Source organism: Oncorhynchus kisutch, linkage group LG2, assembly GCF_002021735.2.
Source record: "Oncorhynchus kisutch isolate 150728-3 linkage group LG2, Okis_V2, whole genome shotgun sequence".
Lineage (NCBI taxonomy): Eukaryota > Metazoa > Chordata > Actinopteri > Salmoniformes > Salmonidae > Oncorhynchus > Oncorhynchus kisutch.
The window spans coordinates 29,493,174-29,515,002 of record NC_034175.2 but is presented as its reverse complement, the minus strand read 5'-3'; the positions used below and the strand labels follow the sequence as shown (position 1 = coordinate 29,515,002).

Here is a 21,829-nt window from a genome sequence, read left to right as displayed (position 1 = left end):
TTGTTTCCCCGCCTGAACATTAGAGACGCTGGATTGGATTAAACAGGGGAAACAGACGCACACCCCTGCCGAGAGCGACGTCTCTGAGCTTGCAAGGGGAGCTCACGTCCCAGTCTCTAATGTAGTTAGCCGGGGATGGCAGATGAGCGATGGATTACTCTGCAAATGATTCAATTTGACCAAAGGAGCAAAGTGAATGTCAAGCAAGCATCTGGAATCACACCTGGGTGAAGCAGGCAGACATTTTGCACCTTAATAGTCCAACCACACCACAAATTGACTTAGCCACTTTGAAACCAGAGGGTAATTTGCCACACAGATGTGGGGGTTGGGATAATATGCTGCCTGAATCCAATACAAGGATAGGTGGACAGAGGCACACTGACAATGTGGATGTGTTAAGTGGTCAACTAGACCAGCAGCTGCAACTATCAACCCTCTGTAAACAAACACATCTGGAGAACCAAACAGATTAGCTCTAGCCTCTAATCAAGAAAGTTTACGATTCCAATCCCCAAGGAAACAAAAGTAATACTCTACATCTATGACCCAACATAGACTCAAAAGTCTCCCACCTTCACAATCCCTAGACAGTGTGTTAAATTATCAGTCTGACTCAGGTTCTCCTGAATGCTTTCCTCAACCTAATAAAGGGACAGAGATCTGATATAAATGTTGAACAGAGCCTCTGTCATTGCCATATTCAGATCAGAGAGATTCCACAGCAGCAGCAGGCGATCACTTCAGCTGAGCCCTGATGAATAGGGTAGTGATAGTAGTTGGATTAAAACCTACAGCACATCTCAGATGGAAACTAGGGGGAATCAGGGAATCCAGACAGCTTCGTTCTCTGTGTAATATACAGTATGCTACAGGTTCCATTGGGAAACAATGAATTATGTTACATCAATGTCACAGGCTAAGCCATCTCAATAACATCATGACATCAGACCTGTGTAGGTAATGTAGTGCTGCTCACATAATCCATACATCCACACACTTTATTCAATGTTTTGTTTGCAGTCGGGAAAGGCTTACTAACTAGTGGCCAATGTGTTCTTAGTCAACTTCCCTTTTAAAATAAGGGTAAAATAAAATAAATAAAATACTGTGACTACTTAGGAAGTAGTCAAGAGCCAATAGAAAGAGAATCATCCAGGAGCCAATTGAAAGAGGGGGTTTGTTTTCCCTGAGAGTTTTGTAACTGATAGGCCTGAGAGATGAGAACAACAGTGTGTGATTGCGGGGCGTTCCTGCATTTGGGGAGTTCCTGCATGTGGGCATTCCTGCAGCTGCAGGAACACCCCCCTCAAACATCCCATAGGTCCATCTGAAAAAAAGTGTGACACACTCATATCTAAGGCTCCGTAGCAATTGACAAGCTATTCTTAGAGCTATGTGTGTACTTTGAAGGTGGTAGGTTTGAAGGTAAGACCCAGGTGCAGACAGTGTCAAAGTAACAAAAGTTTATTAAATCAAACACGGGCAGGCAAAGGTACAGGATGGCAGGCAAGCTCAGGGTCAGGTCAGGCAGAGGTCGGTAATCCAGAGTAGTGGGGAAAAGGTACAGGACAACAGACAGGCTCAGGGCAGGCAGAGGTCGGTAATCCAGAGTAGTAGGCAAAGGTACAAGACAGCAGGCAGGCTCAGGGCAGGCAGAAAGGTCAAAACCGGGAAACTAGAGAACAGGAACTATGGACAAGACAGGAGCAAGGGGAAAACCTCTGGTAGGTTAGATGAATAAAACGAACTGGCAACAGACAAACAGAGAACACAGGTATAAATACACAGGGGATAATGGGAAAGATGGGCCACCTGGAGGGGGGTGGAAACAATCACAAAGACAGGTAAGATAGAAATTTGGTTGTGCATCATCAGTTTTCTCTTGTTATGTCAGTCACTGATAGTCAATTAGCCCATGTCAGCTAACATTTTTTAGATTACTAAATTAGTTTAGCGGCCAGCTATCTAAACTTGTTAACAGGTCGAAGTACCGGCCGGGGGGCATTATTTTGTAAGTCAGTCTCACTTCAATGTAACCCTCTCCTACAGTCAAATTACCTAGTGTCCTCATGGGTGGAATGTTATTAATATTTTTCTTCATTTCATCATTTCATCATAAACATATATATTTTTTAACTGTTTTGTTATATTTCAGTCTTCTGTGATGTCTATAAAGTGTAATATTGGGATTCAAACTCAAAATGTTATACATTTCAACTCTATATCTGACATGGTACAGGTGTCTTAATTTTGATAAGCCCATAAACCATGTGTCTGAGGTGTATACTTTTGTTTCAAAGTAGATTTGTTTAAGTCCTCCAAGAAACACTCTGTGTGACCCGTATTTAGCCCAATGCAGTAAAAGGTTAAATACAATTATATCATATTAAAAACAGCAAACATTTCTAACCGCCCTATTGAAAAATGTGTAGAATTGCAGGAAATGAGCTGTAAAACAGCAACATTCTCTCTACACCCCATTGTAAAATGTATAGAATTGCACAAAATTAACTCTACAACAAAAAATATATATCTATGCTGTCAAGAGAGGGGCCACAAAATTATTTTGCTCACAGTGTAGGGTGGGGGGAGATGCAGGAACACCCACTTGCAAGAACACCCCAAATTGCAGGACGTCACTAGTTAACACAGCCACAAAGTCATTAACCATGCCCATTTCTACAATTTATCTTCTTTAAATCTTATTTTAAACCTAACCCTAACCTTAACCACACTGCTAACTTCATGCCGTAAATCAAGACATCCTACCCATAGTTGCCTTGTGCTTGCAGGGACATCAAACATGTACCATTCAGACTGCCTTGGTGTAGGTTTTCTCCTTACCTTCTTAACTTGCAAGGGGAGAAGGTTTAAAAAACGGGGAAAATATGCCTACAGTAAAATTTCCACCACCACGCCAGTGCTACACCAAGAAGTAGCGTTCGGCGTCCAGCCAATCATTTGCACATTGTACATACAGACCAGGCTTGACTCTGTATGTTAGGAGCCACCTGATTGGCTGAACAATGTTAGCTACGCTTACCATGGTGATGGATTTAAAAATATATATTTTAAGACTGCAGGCATATTTCCCCAGTTGTGCATAAATCTGCTCACCTTTTAAATTGGAAAGGAGCAAACCGACGCCATCTCAATGGCAAGACCATGGTGAACCTTTGGCGCGGAAGCATGCAACTGGTTGAATCAACATGGTTTCCACGTAATTTCAACCAAAATAATTCAACGGAATTTTTATATTTTTTTTACCCAACTTTTAACCTAAATCCAATGACATGGTGACATTTTTTGTTGAGTTCACATTGGATTCACGTTAGTTGACAACTCAACCAAATGTAAATAAAAACTAGAATTTGAACTGGTGTCTGTGCCCAGTGGAATATTTTTCAAGTTTTGTCCCAAAAAACAAACCAACAAAATTCTGCAATTTCAATATTCCTCACTGGATCAGTAACTCCGCACCTTTTGTTGGTAAAATAAACCAATGGTGACTCCATTCCGCTGCCTCCGCTCTATAAACCTCCAACCTCTGTGCCAACCCTACAATCACGGTATGACAGTGTGGGTTGTTGTCATCGGTCTTTAATTTTTCTACTGAATGAATTCACAGATAAAGAACTCATATGCAATGGATTTTTTATTCAACTTTTACATAACAAGTTTGTACAATTGTCATTATCAGTCTTACTCAATGTAGTGCATTTACTCTCACAATTAAAGGTGCTATGACGTTTCAATATATATATTTTTGCAATTGTTGTTGGGTAGATGATGTGGGACGAAAGTGACAAACACAAAAAAGTTTTGCTTAAAACTGTAGCAAACATGTTTGCCGGTTTAAAAAAGAATCACACTACAGACTCATCTCTCGGTATGATAAATAACAACGCAAAAGATTTCTTTATGCAAAATAATAACCCTGAAGAAGGCAATATAATGCCGAAACATTAGTGGTGTACCGAATACATTTCTGGGAGGCTTATACATGGTGTGTGACTATTCATTTTTTATAGTATACCAAATAATAAAACATTGGATGTGTATGCATCAGAAGCACCTCTAACAACCAAAACAGTTATCATGGAGCATTCCATTACTAACAAAAATGGAAAAACAAAGTTTTTAATTTGAACATGTGAAAATTTCAGGAAGAAAAAAGATTTAAAGGAATATTCTAATGTTTGCACACAAAACCCTTTCGACAACTTTGGATTTCTAGAGTCCTACCCCAGTCTGTGCTGTCATTTTGATGCCAATATGTAATCAAATCTGAACTAAAGGAGACAGGAACCATCTGCGCTATTATCATTTGGCCGTTTGTTCCATTCTGGATTCTGCTATGATAATTCAGAACCCAGAATGGAACAAACAGCCAAATGATAATAGCACAGATGGTTCCTATCTCCTGGTGTACTTGAGAGGAACAGTGCGTTCTGCGTCTCAGAGTAGGAGTGCTGTTTAAGGATCAGGTCCCCCTTTTTATTCATGATGATTTAAAATGCAAAACTGATCCAAGAGCAGCAATCCTACTCTGATACGGTTTATGAATACAAGCTGTGATTTACAGGAGTTGATGAGAACTACTGAAGAGGTTGTGATAAAACCCTGTAGGGGAGAGTGGGGTAAACTGAGCCAAAGGGTAAGTTAGGCCACTCTTGTTTTTAGGAAACCATACACAAAACATGTATTAGATGACCAAATATTTAGGAAGAGCTCTGTGAAGAAAGAAACCACATGGAAAAAGTGGTAAGCAAGTTAGATCCAAAAAAAGTGTTTTCATGATGCTTGTACTGTATCTAAACCAATGTAGATCATTTTAAGATCGTTCTGTACATCAGTTGGGGGTCTCTATAAGTTTCAATATGAGGTCCTAAACCTAGCATGAAAGTGCATCCTTGTAGCTGTGTAGGCTAATATAGTCAAAATGTTTGCCATGGGGTGAAAGTTGAGCCAATGGCAAGTTGAGCAAATGTAAGTGTTTTCTTCTCATTATCGCTGGGATATGAGGTGACAACAGGGCCTGGCCTAAGTTAAATGTGTTTTAAAAAAGTACAAAGAGTTTTAAGCCAGTGTTAAATATGCTTTAAAGGATTAAAACACAAAAAATGGATTGTGATTGTGTTGATTTGTGTTTAGGAAATAAAGGTAGACAGTGTTTTAAAACAGTAGTGGTAATATTTAATTCAGTACAGAAATAGGCGGCTTAACTTACCTTGTCCAGCAAAACTGTAATATATACATAATTCTGATTATTTTCAGGGATACACAACATCCTGAAATAAATGTAGACATCTTGTTAGAAAGAATACAATATTTCCCTTGACGGAGAAATGGCTCAACTTAGCCCACTCTCCCCTTTCATTAAGTATATCAATATCTTTGATGATGAAGACCATGGGTAAATTAAAGTACTCTGGGCCCTGCAGTAATAAACACCATGTGAAAAAGTACTGTACGTTAAAATGATGTTACACATATAGCCTAAAACACATATAGCCTAAAATCTGTGTGGAGCTACACATGACATGACATGACGAAGTTCACCTTCTTGCTCTCTTCCACACAGACACACTGTCACACACACACACTCGCTCGCTCACTCACTCACTCGATTCTCTTTCAACTGTATTCCTTACGGTTCTCTCTTCTCTCACTTGATTTTACGTTCTTTTAATGCCCTCTTCCTGCCAAAGACTCTACATTATACTCTACATTATGCAACCCTTCCTTCTGTACCTTCACTCTCCTGTCCCTCCCCTGCTCCTCCCCCTCTTCCTCCATCTCTGATTGAGCCCCCACTGTTCCCAGCAAAGTGTGTCTGAATCCCTGGAGTGTCCAGTAGTACCCCCTGCTGCACAAGCACTATCCGCTCCTCCCCCAGTCTCTAGCTCTCCTTGTCCCCAGAGTCCTGCTCCTTCTTCTGGGTTAGATGAAGCGCCTGTAGAGGGGTCCCCACCCATGACTCTGTGGTTGTGTTGAGCACAGTCACCCTGGAGGCTGCATGGAGAGCCAAAGACCTGGCGCTGCCTCTCTTTCCTGCAGAGGTGTTGCCAGTGGTGTAGTGGGTGAAGAGCTGGGAGCCAGTGGGGAGTTGGGCCAGTGTGGCCACAGGCAAGCCGGCCACATTGAGAGGCTGACCCACTGGGGATGTGGTAATGGGAGATAAGACGATGGACGATTGTGTGGTCTGGTTCTGAGGCTGGGTGGTGGAAGAGCTAGAGGGATGCAGCCGCGGGCACTTTGAGGGGGTGGCCTTGGAGAAGCTGCCCATGTAGAGGTGACCAGGGCTGGGTGGGGGCTCATCCTGCCTCGGCTTCCTCTGGTCCTCCAACTGGTCCTCCAGCACTGAGGAAGGACACATGGTTGTACTGGTATAACATCGAGCAATGAACAGTGTGTGGTATCCCAGGAGGTCTACTCCAAGGTGTGATAATAGAGGGGAGGTACGTGATGCGACATTTGGCACTGTGGCACACCGCCAGCGAGAACCGGGAGAGCCCGACACAGAGCCAAAGCTGAGAAGAAGGACTGAGCCAAACCTACAGTGCCTTGCGAAAGTATTCGGCCCCCTTGAACTTTGCGACCTTTTGCCACATTTCAGGCTTCAAACATAAAGATATAAAACTGTATTTTTTTGTGAAGAATCAACAACCTGTGGGACACAATCATGAAGTGGAACGACATTTATTGGATATTTCAAACTTTTTTAACAAATCAAAAACGGAAAAATTGGGCGTGCAAAATTATTCAGCCCCTTAAGTTAATACTTTGTAGCGCCACCTTTTGCTGCGATTACAGCTGTAAGTCGCTTGGGGTATGTCTCTATCAGTTTTGCACATCGAGAATCTGACATTTTTTCACATTCCTCCTTGCAAAACAGCTCGAGCTCAGTTCTTTCCACAGATTCTCGATTGGTATCAGGTCTGGACTTTGACTTGTCCATTCTAACACCTGGATATGTTTATTTTTGAACCTTTCCATTGTAGATTTTGCTTTATGTTTTGGATCATTGTCTTGTTGGAAGACAAATCTCCGTCCCAGTCTCAGGTCTTTTGCAGACTCCATCAGGTTTTCTTCCAGAATGGTCCTGTATTTGGCTCCATCCATCTTCCCATCAATTTTAACCATCTTCCCTGTCCCTGCTGAAGAAAAGCAGGCCCAAACCATGATGCTGCCACCACCATGTTTGACAGTGGGGATGGTGTGTTCAGGGTTCAGAGCTGTGTTGCTTTTATGCCAAACATAACGTTTTGCATTGTTGCCAAAAAGTTCAATTTTGGTTTCATCTGACCAGAGCACCTTCTTCCACATGTTTGGTGTGTCTCCCAGGTGGCTTGTGGCAAACTTTAAACAACACTTTTTATGGATATCTTTAAGAAATGGCTTTCTTCTTGCCACTCTTCCATAAAGGCCAGATTTGTGCAATATACGACTGATTGTTGTCCTATGGACAGAGTCTCCCACCTCAGCTGTAGATCTCTGCAGTTCATCCAGAGTGATCATGGGCCTCTTGGCTGCATCTCTGATCAGTCTTCTCCTTGTATGAGCTGAAAGTTTAGAGGGACGGCCAGGTCTTGGTAGATTTGCAGTGGTCTGATACTCCTTCCATTTCAATATTATCGCTTGCACAGTGCTCCTTGGGATGTTTAAAGCTTGGGAAATCTTTTTGTATCCAAATCCGGCTTTAAACTTCTTCACAACAGTATCTCGGACCTGCCTGGTGTGTTCCTTGTTCTTCATGATGCTCTCTGCGCTTTTAACGGACCTCTGAGACTATCACAGTGCAGGTGCATTTATACGGAGACTTGATTACACACAGGTGGATTGTATTTATCATCATTAGTCATTTAGGTCAACATTGGATCATTCAGAGATCCTCACTGAACTTCTGGAGAGAGTTTGCTGCACTGAAAGTAAAGGGGCTGAATAATTTTGCACGCCCAATTTTTCAGTTTTCGATTTGTTAAAAAAGTTTTAAATATCCAATAAATGTCGTTCCACTTCATGATTGTGTCCCACTTGTTGTTGATTCTTCACAAAAAAATACAGTTTTATATCTTTATGTTTGAAGCCTGAAATGTGGCAAAAGGTCGCAAAGTTCAAGGGGGCCGAATACTTTCGCAAGGCACTGTATGTGATTTTCTTTGCTATGTTTATTTTATGGCCTAGTATAGTTGTGTTTGCTGACTAAAACCTCACTGTCTCTGTGTTAATCTCGGCACACTCAACCCAACACCCCACGGTTTACCACAAGTGAAATAAGAAAACCTAACATAGTAATAGTCTGTATACATATCAGGTAAACAAAAATAACTTAAACAACAGTGTTACTTTTAGTGCAGGGATCCAAACCTATATATTGTAAGTACAGTACAAATGTGTTGTGCAATCTAGAATCCCATAGGAGAGCCCTTTGAAGAACCCCTTTTGGTTCCAGGTAGAACCCATTACAGAGTGTTCTACATGGAACCCAACATAGTTATACCTGGAACCAAAAAGGGTTCTACCAGGAACCAAAAAGGGTTCTCCAATGGGGACAGCCGAAGAACCCTTTTGAACCCTTTTTCCAAGAGTGTATGTTTGCCCATTCTAAGCTCACATCCAAGCTTACATTCTCTCACCATTAAGAGCATTGTGGACCTGCTGCTGGTTGTCATCAGTCTCACTGCGTCTTAGGTCCAGAACCCTCCTCACTGAGTCCAGCAGCCCAAACATCTCAGAAAGGGAGTTCAGCACAACAGCATCTGACACAACAAAACACATTACAGTAACAACAAATAAACAGGCAATTCAAATAAATCAGTCCAACAAATTAACCAATCCCCAATTATAATTTTGTTCTACGAAACTCTTGCCAATCCACCTGCCTCTAATATAAACCTGCTAAATGTACTGAGTACAGGTGCTCAACAGTTTCCCGTGTGTACCAAGAATGGTCCACAACCCAAAGGACATCCAGCCAACTTGACACAACTGTGAGAAGCATTGGCGTCAACATGGGCCAGCATCCCTGTGGAACGCTTTCGACACCTTTTAGAGTACATGCCCCGACAAATTGAGGCTGTTCTGATGGCAAAAGGGAGGGTGCAACTCAATATTAGTAAGGTGTTCATAATGATTTGTACACTCAGTGTACATGTTACCCATAGAACATTACATTTTTTAACTCTCTGATATTTCATACATGTAAGTATTATGTAAGTATGTGTGGGAACCTGTCACAGTGTGTAAGCTCACCGGCTTCTTGCAAAATGGCCTTCTCACTGCGGACCTCCACACCTCTCAACATAGCCACCAGTTCTGTGCGGAAACTGGATAACACCTCCCCCATCAGGCCAACGTCTGCTATGCCTCTCCAAAAGCTTAGACTGCCATCTAGAGAAAGGCAAGAGACATGGCATGATTAGGAAAGTGGAATGGTGTTGGGAATGTGTGTGTATGTCAAGACGTCAGATGTGACCAGGATGCCTTTTTAGTCATCAAAGTGACTTTCCTTAGTACTGTAAGTCCCTAACACGCGCGCGCGCGTGTGTGTGTGTGTGTGTGTGTGTGTGTGTGTGTGTGTGTGTGTGTGTGTGTGCATTCCACCATGCGTGCGTTAGTGTGTGTGTTTATACAGTATGTGTGTGTGAACGTGTGTGCGTAAGCACGTGCCTGTTTGCATGTGTTTACATTAAGCTAACTATCAATGTATCCCTGTTGTTGTTATACTGACCAGGGATGATGTCACCCCTTTTCCTCTTGACATGTCCATTGGCTGTGCTGGTGATGGGAGGAGCTGGCCCAGGGCTCCACTCCACTGTAGTGTAGGCCTTCTCCTCTAGCCTGTCATCTGACACTGCAGCATGGCCTCCATCTACTATACACACCAACACACATCAAATCACTCCTCCAACATCTCATGTCATCACTCATATCACTAGCTCAAATTATGGTTCAGTTCTGTTGTAGACATTTGGTTGTAAGCAGTGGTAACAACTGTGTGACTCTGCAAGTGCCTTCACAGCACAGGGTTTTCAATCCAAGTTCTATGCGCATCTGAGGAGACCATTGAGGCCCATAAATCGAATTGTTTTCCTACTTCTAGATTCCAATCACTGCCCAGTCCAGTGATAAAATAGGTGCCACACCAAAGACTGCTGAGGGCAATTATTCATTGATGTTTTGATGTAGTCCATTTCAAAATATGCGTGGTACAGTTTATGAAGGTGAAGTGTAGTTTGTGCAGGGATAAAAACAGCAGTTTAATAAATGGCAGCAGCCACGGGATATGAGAGAGTAAATGTGTACATAGAAAACGTGTACTGTAGTTAGGTAAGCCCTTGGCTGATAGGCACACTGGGCAATGTGTAGTCAGCCCTTGGCTAATTGGCTGATAGGCTCACTTGGCAGGGAAGGGGGGGGCTGCATGGCGCTGCCCGGAAGGAAGCGGGTGCTGTTGATCAACACGTCAAACTTGGTGCTGCGGCAGGTGTTGGTGCACACTGTGTCATGCTGGTAGAAGTCAATCTGACCTGAGTCCATCATTTTCCTGCATAGAGGACATAAGAGAAGATTTGGGAGAAGGAGAATGGTTTAGTATATTTATTTTATGATTAGTTATATAATAATAAACATTGTTATCACTATATCTAATCCAGTCAGAAAATCGCTACTTCTAGTTGCGGCAATATGTGTATTACACAGTGAAATGTTTACAAGTGGTTAATGAATTCAATGTTTCATCAAAGCTTTGCTTGTAACAAAAGCTTCTGATCTGATATGTAGGGATGAAGGCAGCAGACTAAACCACAGATGGACAGAGAACATGTGCAAACACAAAGATGGGGTGAGACATGCATCACTCAGCAATTTGACAGCGTGATATGTGATCCTACCACCACAAGAACGCTGCTTACTAACTGCTAGTGGAATGTATGGGGCAAAAAAACTTCAGGTAACCCGATGCAGGCAAAACAAGAAGATCCCAGATACATATTGACCCCAACCTGTCTTTTTTTTTTGCATATATAGATGCTTTATTTAATAAAGTTTTTACTTGTGATATGTGGTTGTCTTAGCTTCTTTAGTTATATGCACTGACTGTAAGTATCTCTGGATAAGAGCGTCTGCTAAATGACCAAAATGTAAATGTAAACCCTGCCCTCCACCCAGTATGACGCAGCCTACCTGAGCATCACTCCTCCCAGTCGGATGGCCCTCTTCCAGTCCTTCAGAGTGGCTTTCCCTGCCATGTGAACAAACTGCTTGGGGCTGATCAGCTGGTCATTGAACTGCATTGAGTAGAAAAAGCAACACAGAGAATCACAGGCACAGAAAGAGTTAAATAATAATAAAATATCTCACATGCTTTCATATCGACAATGGAAAGCACACACACACACACACACACACACACACACACACACACACACACACAAACAGCACACACACAGGTACCAGCGTGTTTCTTAGTGGAATACTGTACTTATGAACAAGTTACTTGATGACTGGTACCTTGACACATCTGATGTTGATGCCAGGACAGACAAACTTCTTAAACAGGAGGACTGCTTTGCTTTCGCCACAGGTGATGGGGTATCCATACTCAACCTCCTCACCCTCTGCAAGATTGTCTTCTAGCATCCATAATGGTAAAATACAATATAAACACACAGTATTTAACACACACAACATCACAAGCAAGCATCCATACATCAAAAACACAACAAAACAAAATAATACAAATGATATATCCAGTTTTAAAAAATTACTAGATGATGTATACAATACAAATCTAATCTCCAAGTTGAATGTAGTAATGAATTAAAATACGGGTCATACAAATAAGCAATAGAAGCAAAGCGTCTTTTGGAATCTTACCATGATGCGTCTCTATTGCTAGAACAGTAGAGCCAGTGTCAGCGTTGTCCTCATTTGCCCTGTAGGAGGCGACAAAGTCCACTATTTCATGCAATATTCACCACTCCCACTGAGGCAGCTGTTACAATGTACAGTATATAACAGAACCTGCTATCAGAATTCTACACTTCAAAGACAGTTTTATCTTACTGACAACTTGGATGTCTAGAAAAGCACACTTTGTACACTTAAAAAAAAATATTTGTAATTTCTTAGTGTAATTACATTACGTAGTAACGATAAATTAAATTAGTTACTAATTGCAAATAGAATTTTGAGACAAAATGTTTGATCAAATGGTAACTCCAACCCTCCACCCTGTTGTGTCCAGTGCCCCCTCTTTGCATTGAGTCTTACCCCTGTATGATGGGCTGCAGATGGAGGATGACCTGAGTCTTGCGGCTCTCACAGTGCTCCCCTTCCTCCTCCTCTTCCTTCACCATCACTATGTTTCTTGAGGACACTGTGATTTCAGCACTCGCCATGACCACTCCCTGGACTGCTGTAGGGACAGGCATATATATATATATTTTTTTTTAACCTTTATTTAACCAGGCAAGTCAAATTCTTATTTACAATTACTGCCTAATGGGGAACAGTGGGTTAACTGCCTTGTTCAGGGGCAGAACGACAGATTTTTACCTTGTCAGTTCAGGGATTTGCTCTAGCAACCTTTCGGTTACTGGCCCAATGCTCTAACGACTAGGCTACCACACCCACCCACCCACCCACACACACACACACACCCACCCCCACACCCACCCACCCACCCACCCACCCACCCCCACACACACACACACACACACACACACACACACACAGTACTGTAGGTCCTGACATACAATAGTAGCTATTGAGAATAGATCCATATTGAATGTATGGCACAAATGGTTCTGACTGGGATTTCTTCTCATGTAATCAAATAATTTAGCATCTGACAAAAAGTATTTTGCATGAAGGTTATGAGCCATTCCTAGTATGGGTTACCCCCCTTTAATATATATATATATATATATATATATATATATATATATATATATATATATAAATAGGGGTTAACAAAAACAGACTGACAGGCTTCAACAAGTTGAATTGTTCTTTCCCTAACTTCGGAATGGTTTGTAAGAAGAAGTAGAGAAAAAAACATTACCACTTAATTGCATGTGGTGCTAAAATCATGCATTCTAGGTAGCTACATAAGTAGCAGACAGTGTAGTCTCTCATTGGTTATTCTGGGTGCTGAGATTACCTACTGTATTAACCAGGGTCGGGTAGCTTACTTTCTAAATCAAATCCGTTAACAGTTACTAGTTACCTGTCCAGTAAAGTAACTTACCTGTAAATTACCTGTAATCAGTAACGTAACTTTTGGATTACCCAAACTCAGTAACGTAATCTGATTACGTTCCGTTACTTTTAATTTACTTTCCCCTTAAGAAGTATTAGAAGAAGACAAAAATGTATGTTACCAATTGAACTACATCTATTGCAGGATAAATCAATGTTAAAGTTTACATAGCTGGCCATACACGGATGTAACTTCTTGAATTCAAACATTTTTGGGTTCAGATACCCATTTAGATTTGTGAACAGCTATCCACAACAACCACAATCCATGAGGCGCAAATAGCTAAATGAGAGAGCAGCAGCGTGATTCACATCAATGCGCCATGTAGATATCAATAATAAGTGATATCCGTATCACCGTAGACGACACCACTTCTGTCATCCTTACTTCCAAGCGTTTATTCAAGTTGAATAATCTTTGGATGCCGACAGCAGTAGCACCAATGCAAGACATAGCTTGGACTGTAGCCTATCAAAGCCTGTTCCTGCTCTTTTCCCGCAATCCATCAAACACATTTGATGTGTCATCATAGTGGTCTCTGATCTGTGGTCAGACTCAATCAGTTGGAACAAACTTAAATTTGTGCCTTTTTTCAATGGTGATTTGAATGTCATTGAGAAAACAGAGAAGAGTGAAATATATTTTTTCGCAAACATCCTTTCTGAATTTAAAAGTAATCCTCTAAATAATCATCTAGTTTTTCAAAAATATATGTAATCTGATTACAATATTTCTAGCTGGTAAACGTAACCCTGGTACTAACAATGTAAGTACACACACTGTACATAAAAGTAGCCCATATTACAGTGAACAAAAATATAAACGCAACATCTAAAGTGTTGGTCCCATGTTTCATGAGCTGAAATAAAAGATCCCAGAAATGTTCCAAATTTGTTTACATTCCTGTTAGTGAGTATTTGCCAAGATAATCCATCCACCTGACTGGTGTGGCATATCAAGAAGCTGATTAAACAGCATGATCATTACACAGATGCACCTTGTAAGGCCAAATTCAATGTTTCATCAAATATATACAGTACCAGTCAAAAGTTTGGACACACCTACTCATTCAAGGGTTTTTCTTTATTTTTACTATTTTACACATTGTATAATAATAGTGAAGACATCAAAACTATGAAATAACACATCATTTAGTAACCGAAAAAGTGGTAAACAAATCAGAATATATTTGAAATTTGAGATTCTTCAAAGTAGCCACCCTGTGCCTTGATGACAGAATGCATTTCAATTAACAGGTGTTACTTTGAAGAATATACATATTTTTTTTTTTTGGGTTACTACATGATTCCATATGTGTTAATTCATAGTTTTGATGTCTTCACTATTATTCTACAATGTATAAAATAGTAAAAAATAATGAGTAGGTGTGTCCAAACTTTTGACTGGTATTGTATATATTTGATGAAACATAGAATTTGGCCTTGCCACTACTAGCCCATAGAAATGCATTGAATAACAGATTCATACATGGAAAAACAGATAGTCAAAAATGTAATCAAAAGGAAGTATGTTCTTAAGTGTCTGTCCTATATCTAAAATCTAAGAAAGCTTAGGGGAAACCTACCTGTATACCTTTGACGTGGAAAGGCCCTATTCACTTCCATACATTTTTCAGGTAACAAGTTACCTTCATACGCGTACCGTGACACTCGTTGAGCAAAACACCATCGTGAGAGTAATCTTTCCATTGAGGGGTCATGTTAATTTGTAGGACAAACCGTTTGGACACTACAGACGTTTTTGTTAGAAGACGGATTTTCGTCTCCTGGTCTGACAAACACCGCTGTAGCTCTGCCAACGTCCACGGCAAATGCAGAAAGTCAAAATCGGCATTTGAAACGCACCCATGCAAAACAACAGATATCTATCTTAAGCAGACAGATATTGATGGGGACGTTTTATTTGATTGATTTATTATGCCTCGAGCAGAGCATAATATTTTACGCCTGAAGCATAGAAATGCACTATGCATAAATCGCTCCGCCATTTCCTGGTTGCTAAAATTCTAATAGTTTGCCCAATTTCAGTTTATATGACAAAACAAGCAAATATCGTATAGAGAATCATTGTACTATCTAAACCACAGTGGAATATATTTTCCATAACCAAAAATATTGTATTTTCAGCTGTTTGAAGCTAGTGTACAAAACCGACTCAAGACAGAAAAACTAAATGGGAAGCATAGAAATACAACACATAGAACTACAGCTTCTTAGACTTGCATTCAACGACAATGACAGATCTACAGTATAAACCACATTTCTATGTGAATTTGGTCTGGTCGCCCAAAAAGTTAAATGCCATTATTGCGTATGTAAGTAGGATTGGAGGGATGCATTTTCAAAATGGTACAGTAAATTAGCTTCCAGTCCATAACATAGATATGGGAGTAGTTGTTCTCTATTAATCCATTGAGTTTAATAGCCATTATTACGTATGCGATGTATGTGTATTTTCAAAATGGTACATATTTGAAACAGTATGTTAAACTTGAGTCTCCAATATTGTAACGGCTTTCTTCTATCTTCTCCTCGGACGAGGAGGTGTAGCAAGGATCGGACCAAAATGCAGCGTGGCTATTGCAATCCATGTTTATTACATAATAAAGAAACACGAACTTACAAAAACGTAATGTGAAAACCGAAACAGCCCTATCTGGTGCAAACGCAAAGACAGGAACAATCACCCACAAACACACAGTGAAACCCAGGCTACCTAAATATGGTTCCCAATCAGAGACAACGAGAATCACCTGACTCTGATTGAGAACCTCAGGCAGCCATAGACTATGCTAGACACCCCTACTCAGCCACAATCCCAATACCTACTAAAACCCCAATACAAAAACACAACACAAAATAAACCCATGTCACACCCTGGCCTGACCAAATAAATATATAAACACAAAATACTAAGACCAGGGCGTGACAAATATGAGATATACTGTATATCTTATGGAATATGAAATGAAACTAACTCAGTAATTGCAATGGCAATCTATTTGAATTAGCACTTCAATTTAAATCATAACTATTCATGTTTTTTATTATAATATTAGACAATAGGTTATAATCATTATAAAAATCTAATCATGGCTTTATTATTCAGAATACGATTTTAATCCAATCTGTGCCTTTATAAAGTGCTTAGATGTTTCTTTGCTGCAAGACTGTATTTCTGATCTATTTCATGACATCCAAATGCAATCATAGTTACGTGGAATCTCAATCCTTAAAGAGGGTCGAACCAAACTATCGCCTGAGAGGCATTGTCTTGTGGTAGAAGGTGATAGTTGCTGATAGGGAAAATCCTCTTATCTCAAAAGCTTACAATTGGAAGCATATTGCAACCATGACAACAGGTAATATCAAAAGTAAAAGCTTATCTTTAGTACAAGTGAAAATATTTAATGTAGGCCAATCAATGCAGTGTAAAATTCTTTATTATGCAGCCTCCATTACTACAAATCAATTGTGGAAAGATATTGCTCTTCAACTGCAGCTTGAATGTTTTCTTTTTATGTTTACATTATCTGTAATTAATTGTATCATCTGAATGTACATTGAACAAAAATATAAACGCAACATGAAACAATTTCAAAGATTTTACTGAATTACAGTTCATATAAGGAAATCAGTCAATTGAAATAAATTAGGCCCTAACCTATGGATTTCACATGACTGGCATGGATCAGAAAACCAGTCAGTATCTGGTTTGACCACCATTTGCTTCATGCAACTCTATCCTTCGCATTGAGATGATCAGGATGTTGATTATGGTCTGTGGAATTTTGTCCCACTCCTCTTCGATGGCTCTGCGAAATTGCTGGATATTGGCAGGAATTGGAACACAACGTCATACACGTCAATCCAGAGCATCCCAAACATGCTCAATGGGTGACACGTCTGGTGACTATTCAGGCCATGGAACAACTGGGACATTTTCAGCTTCCAGGAATTGTGTACAGATCCTTGCGACATGGGGCCGTGCATTATTATACTGAAACATGAGGTTATGGCGGCGGATGAATGGCACGACAATGGGACTCAGGATCTCGTCAGGACCTCAGGACCTCTGTGCATTAAAATGGCTATTGATAAAATGCAATTGTGTTCATTGTCTGTAGCTTATGCCTGCCTATACCATAACCCCACCATGGTGCACTCTGTTCACAACGTTGACATCAGCAAACCGCTCACCACACGATGCCATACACGCGGTCTGCCATCAGCCCTGTACCGGGATTCATCCGTGAAGAGCACACTTCTCCAGCATGCCAGTGGCCATCGAAAGGTGAGCAGTTGCTCACTGTAGTCGGTTATGATGCCTAACTGCAGTCAGGTCAAGACCCTGGTGAGGACAACGAGTGAGGACAACGAACACGCAGACAGTTTCTGACAGTTTGTGCAGATATTCTTTGGTTGTGCAAACCCACACTTTCGTCAGCTGTGGTTGGTCTCAGACGATCCCACAGGTGATGAAGCTGGATTTGGAGGTCCTGGGCTGGCGTGGTTACACGTGGTCTGCAGTTGTGAGGCCGGCCAAATTCTCAAAAATTATGTTGGAGGTGGCTTATGGTAGAGAAATGAGCATTCAATTATCTGGCAACAGCTCTGGTGGACATCCCTGTAGTCAGCATGCCAATTGTGTTGTGTGACAATCTGCACATTTTGGAGTGGCGTTTCAGTGTCCCCAGCACAAGGTGCACCTGTGTAATGATCATGCTGTTTAATCAACTTCTTGATATGCCACACCTGTCAGGTGGATGGATTATCTCACTAGCAGTAATGTAAACTATACATTTTCTTTGAGAAATAAGTTTTTTGTGCATATGGAAAATGTCTGAGATCTTTTATTTCAGCTCATGAAACATGGGACAAACACTTTACATGTTGCGTTTAGATTTTTGTTCAGTGTAGTTTGCAACATTGCCAACCTGGAGGAAAAAATGTAATTCAGTTTTGTCCGAAGTGTGCTCTATACACAAAATTGACACTGGGAGATGGGAGATGAATGCACCTTGCAGCAGGACAATAATTTAAAACACAAGGCCAAATCTACCCTGGAGTTGCTTACCAAGAAGACAATAAATGTTACAGTTTTGACATAAATCTACTTAAAAATATGTGGCAAGACTTGAAAATGTTTGTCTAATAGTGACCAACAACAAATTTTAAGAATTCTTTAAAGAATAATGGGCAAATGTAGCACAATCCAGGTGTGGAACGCTCTTAGAGACTCATCCAGAAAGACTCACAGCTGTAATCGCTGCCAAAGGTGCTTCTACAAAGTACTGACTCAGGGGTATGAATACTTAAGTAAATTTAGATATTTCTGTATTTCATTTTCAATAAATGTGCAAACATTTCTAAAAAACAAATGTTCACTTTTTTACTATGGGGTATTTATTTAATACATTTTTACTTCAGGCAGTAACAATAAAATGATGAATAAGTCAAGGGGTTTGAAAGCTTTCTGAAGGAACTGCAAATGCCATTGTGTCGTATAAGTAGATTGGAGGAGTGCATTTTCAAAATGGTACAGTAAAAATTACTATAGATCATAACATAGATAGTGGAGTAGTTGAAAACATTAATCCATTGAGTTTGCTGACAAAGAATTTGAATCAGTCCTTTAATTTAGTCTCCATTATAGGATAAATGCCATTATCACATATGCAAGTATTCAGACATTCAACATTTTGTTATATTACAGTCTTATTCTAAAATGTTTCAAATTGTTTTTGTCCTTCAATCTACACACAATACCCCACAATGACAAAGCAAAAACTGGTTTTTAGAAATGTTTCAAATTTATAAAAATAAAATAAAAAATAACTGAAATATCACATTTACATAAGTATTCAGACCCTTTACTCAGTACTTTGTTGAAGCACCTTTGGCAGCGATAACAGCCTCGAGTCTTCTTGGGTATGACGCTACAAGCTTGGCACACCTGTATTTGGGGAGATTCTCCCATTCTTCTCTGCAGATCCTCTCAAGCTCTGTCAGGTTGGATGAGGAGCGTCGGTGCACGGCTATTTTCAGGTCTCTCCAGAGATGTTCGATCGGGTTCAAGTCCGGGCTCTGGCCTGGCCACTCAAGGACATTCAGAGATTTGTCCCCATGCAAGGACAAATTAGGGTTAGGGTTAGCATTGTCTTGGCTGTGTGGTTAGGGTCGTTGTCCTGTTGGAAGGTGAACATTCACCAAGTATGAGGTCCTGAGCATGGAGCAGGTTTTCTTTAAGGATCTCTCTGTACTTTGCTTCGTTCATCTTTCCCTCGATCCTGATTAGTCTGCCAGTCCCTGCCCCTGAAAAACAGCTCCACATCATGATGCGTTTCCTCCAGATGTGTCGCTTGGCATTCAGGCCAAATAGTTCAATCAGGGTTTCATCAGACAAGAGAATCTTGTTTCTCATTGTCTTGAGATTCTTCAGGTGTCTTTTGGCAAACTCCAAGCGGGCTGTCATGTGCCTTTTACTGAGGAGTGGCTTACGTCTGGCCATTCTATCATAAAGGCCTTATTGGTGGAGTGCTGCAGAGATGGTTGTCCTTCGAGAAGTTTCTCCCATCTCCACAGAGGATCTGTAGTTCTGACATCGGGTTCTTGGTCACCTCCCTGACCAAGGGCCTTCTCCCCCGATTGCTCAGTTTGGCCAGGTGGCCAGCTCTAAGAAGAGTCTTGGTGGTTCCAAACTTCTTCTATGTAAGAATGATGGAGGCCACTGTGTTCGTGGGGACCTTCAATGCTGTGGGGACCTTCACTTTTTGGTACCCTTCCCCAGATCTGTGCCTCAACACTCCTGTCTCGGAGCTCTACGGATAATTCCTTCGACCTCATGGCTTGGTTTTTGCTCTGATATGCATTATCAACTGTGGGACCTTATATAGACAGGTGTGTGCCTTTTCAAACCATGTCCAATCAATTGAATTTACCACAGGTGGACTCCAATCAAGATGTAGAAACATCTCAAGGATGATCAATGGAAACAGGATGCACGTGAGCTCAATTTCGAGTCTCATAGCAAAGGGTCTGAATACTTACGTAAATAAGGTATTTCTGTTTTTTATTTGTAATACATTTGCTAAAAATAATAAAAAATTGCCTGTTTTTGATTTGTCATTATGGGGTTTTGTGTGTATAAAATAGTTTAATCAGTTTTAGAATACGGCTGTAATGTAACAAAATGTGGAAAAAGTCAAGGGGTCTGAATACTTTCCGAATGCACTGTAGGTTTGGAGGGGTGCATTATAAAAATGGCACAGTAAAGATAGATAGACAACAAAGGTTTCAGAGATCTTAGCCAGTATTCCCACCGCATAAACCACTTCGGCACTTGCGTGCCTCTCTCCCTCCTTCACCCACTCAAACTGACGTTATGTTGGTGCGGCGGCACGCACACAACCAACCAATGTGTACATAGTACACACCATTCCAGACTAGGCAAACGAAAACACAACGTAAACCAACCAGAAATGATCAAATATAATTTTTAACTGAATACTCTGTGTTTTTCCTTACCGTTTCACTGCAGAGAATTCATCATTTGCTTGCAGAGAGTTCTCAGAACATGCGCTGTACTGCTGCTTCGCTACACTTCCTGCAACGAAGGCAGTATTTGCCTGTGAGAAGCATCTGTCCTACTGTCACGAGAAGCGGTTGTTCGCACGCGATGTGTATATCGGTCAAACTGCTCTACTAGGAGTTGCTTGCTTGAGCACCACGGAATGGTTTAGAGAAGGTTAAGGCTAAATGACTAGAATAGCTCACAACAACTATACATACTGTTTTATTTGACCGCGCGTATGTCATTAGGCCACTAAAGGAGTGTTGTTATAATACACATATATTATTTGCATGCAATAAGTGATGTTTGTTGAGCGTGTAAAATGATTTAGCATAATAAATAGGTAGAAATCAATGCACACGTTGTAGCAAAGGATAGCGGACTTTTACAGTTGTGTACAGTAGGCTAATCATAGAGCGCACATAGTTTTATTAGGCTATGGGCTCAACCCATAGCCTAATAAATTATTAGCACTCAATTAAACTCAGAAAATATAGGGAATGTATGCTCACCTGCTCTAATGCATTTTGCACAACTCAAGTCATTTCAAGTTTTAGGGGGTGGTTGTCACTAAGCACGGGTCTAGGACCAGCGTATCCCCCTCGTCGACATGAAATAACAAGTTATACTGACCTTAGATCAGCATTTATTGGTCCACATCTAGCAAGACGCCCTTATTTGGGAAAGCGATTCTTGAAGTGATTTAATTGACACATCTGGAAGCCAATGAGATCTCAGTTCGTCTCCCTGTGCCCAATCGTAAATATTCAATGCCTCGTAATTTAGTAATATCTGCAGAAGTGAACTGAGTAGTGTTATCCCGGGGTTTGAGGGTTTACTCCTTGCATTTATCCGCGGAAATCATGTTCTTGAAACCTGGACAGATTAGAGATTCTGTGAATTATTTGGGCAGTTTTTGGATCGTCTTTAGTGTCGTGTTTATAATTGTCAACGGACAGGAGGGTA

The 21,829-nt window shown here is 40.7% G+C and overlaps 2 protein-coding genes across 7 annotated transcripts in view; one reads left to right on the top strand and one right to left on the bottom strand.

Moving 5' to 3' along the window:
* Positions 1 to 5,181: 5,181 nt before the first annotated feature.
* On the bottom strand, positions 5,182 to 21,471 carry LOC109902252 (glucocorticoid modulatory element-binding protein 1). Of its 4 annotated transcripts, none has more exons than XM_020498474.2 (10): positions 21,376 to 21,471; positions 12,280 to 12,424; positions 11,884 to 11,942; positions 11,518 to 11,639; positions 11,191 to 11,294; positions 10,407 to 10,552; positions 9,737 to 9,880; positions 9,259 to 9,396; positions 8,643 to 8,765; positions 5,182 to 6,366 (listed from the first exon to the last, which is right to left on the bottom strand). In XM_020498474.2, exons 2-10 carry the CDS (start codon positions 12,405 to 12,407, stop codon positions 5,906 to 5,908), a joined length of 1,425 nt encoding a protein of 474 aa, XP_020354063.1. In that variant the 5' UTR covers positions 12,408 to 12,424; positions 21,376 to 21,471; the 3' UTR covers positions 5,182 to 5,905. The 4 variants fall into 4 exon arrangements, with proteins under 4 accessions (XP_020354063.1, XP_031648846.1, XP_031648839.1 ...); XM_031792986.1 differs by lacking the exon at positions 21,376 to 21,471 and adding an exon at positions 20,818 to 20,989; XM_031792979.1 differs by lacking the exon at positions 21,376 to 21,471 and adding an exon at positions 14,856 to 15,167 and having other exon boundaries at positions 9,737 to 9,877.
* Positions 21,472 to 21,640: 169 nt separating this feature from the next.
* Positions 21,641 to 21,829, top strand: part of si:dkey-34d22.1 (discoidin, CUB and LCCL domain-containing protein 1) — a 31,727-nt gene continuing 31,538 nt past the window's right edge. For 2 of the 3 annotated variants that reach the window (XM_020453106.2, XM_020453120.2), the window contains exon 1: positions 21,664 to 21,826. In XM_020453106.2, coding sequence (XP_020308695.1) covers positions 21,727 to 21,826 — 100 coding nt within the window. In that variant the 5' untranslated portion in view covers positions 21,664 to 21,726. Of the gene's footprint in view, positions 21,827 to 21,829 lie in introns of all 3 variants that reach the window. The other variant, XM_020453112.2, reaches the window with a different exon arrangement.

What these genes read in the sequence shown, in the direction of transcription:
- LOC109902252 (XM_031792975.1), bottom strand. Translation starts at nt 14,979, where the DNA reads ATGGAAAGATTACTCTCACGATGGTGTTTTGCTCAACGAGTGTCACGG. An exon ending in TCAACATCAGATGTGTCAAG is followed by an intron (nt 11,295 to 11,517) that starts GTACCAGTCATC and finishes TACTCAATGCAG; the next exon opens with TTCAATGACCAGCTGATCAG. An exon ending in AAGGGGTGACATCATCCCTG is followed by an intron (nt 9,397 to 9,736) that starts GTCAGTATAACA and finishes GCCTTTCTCTAG; the next exon opens with ATGGCAGTCTAAGCTTTTGG.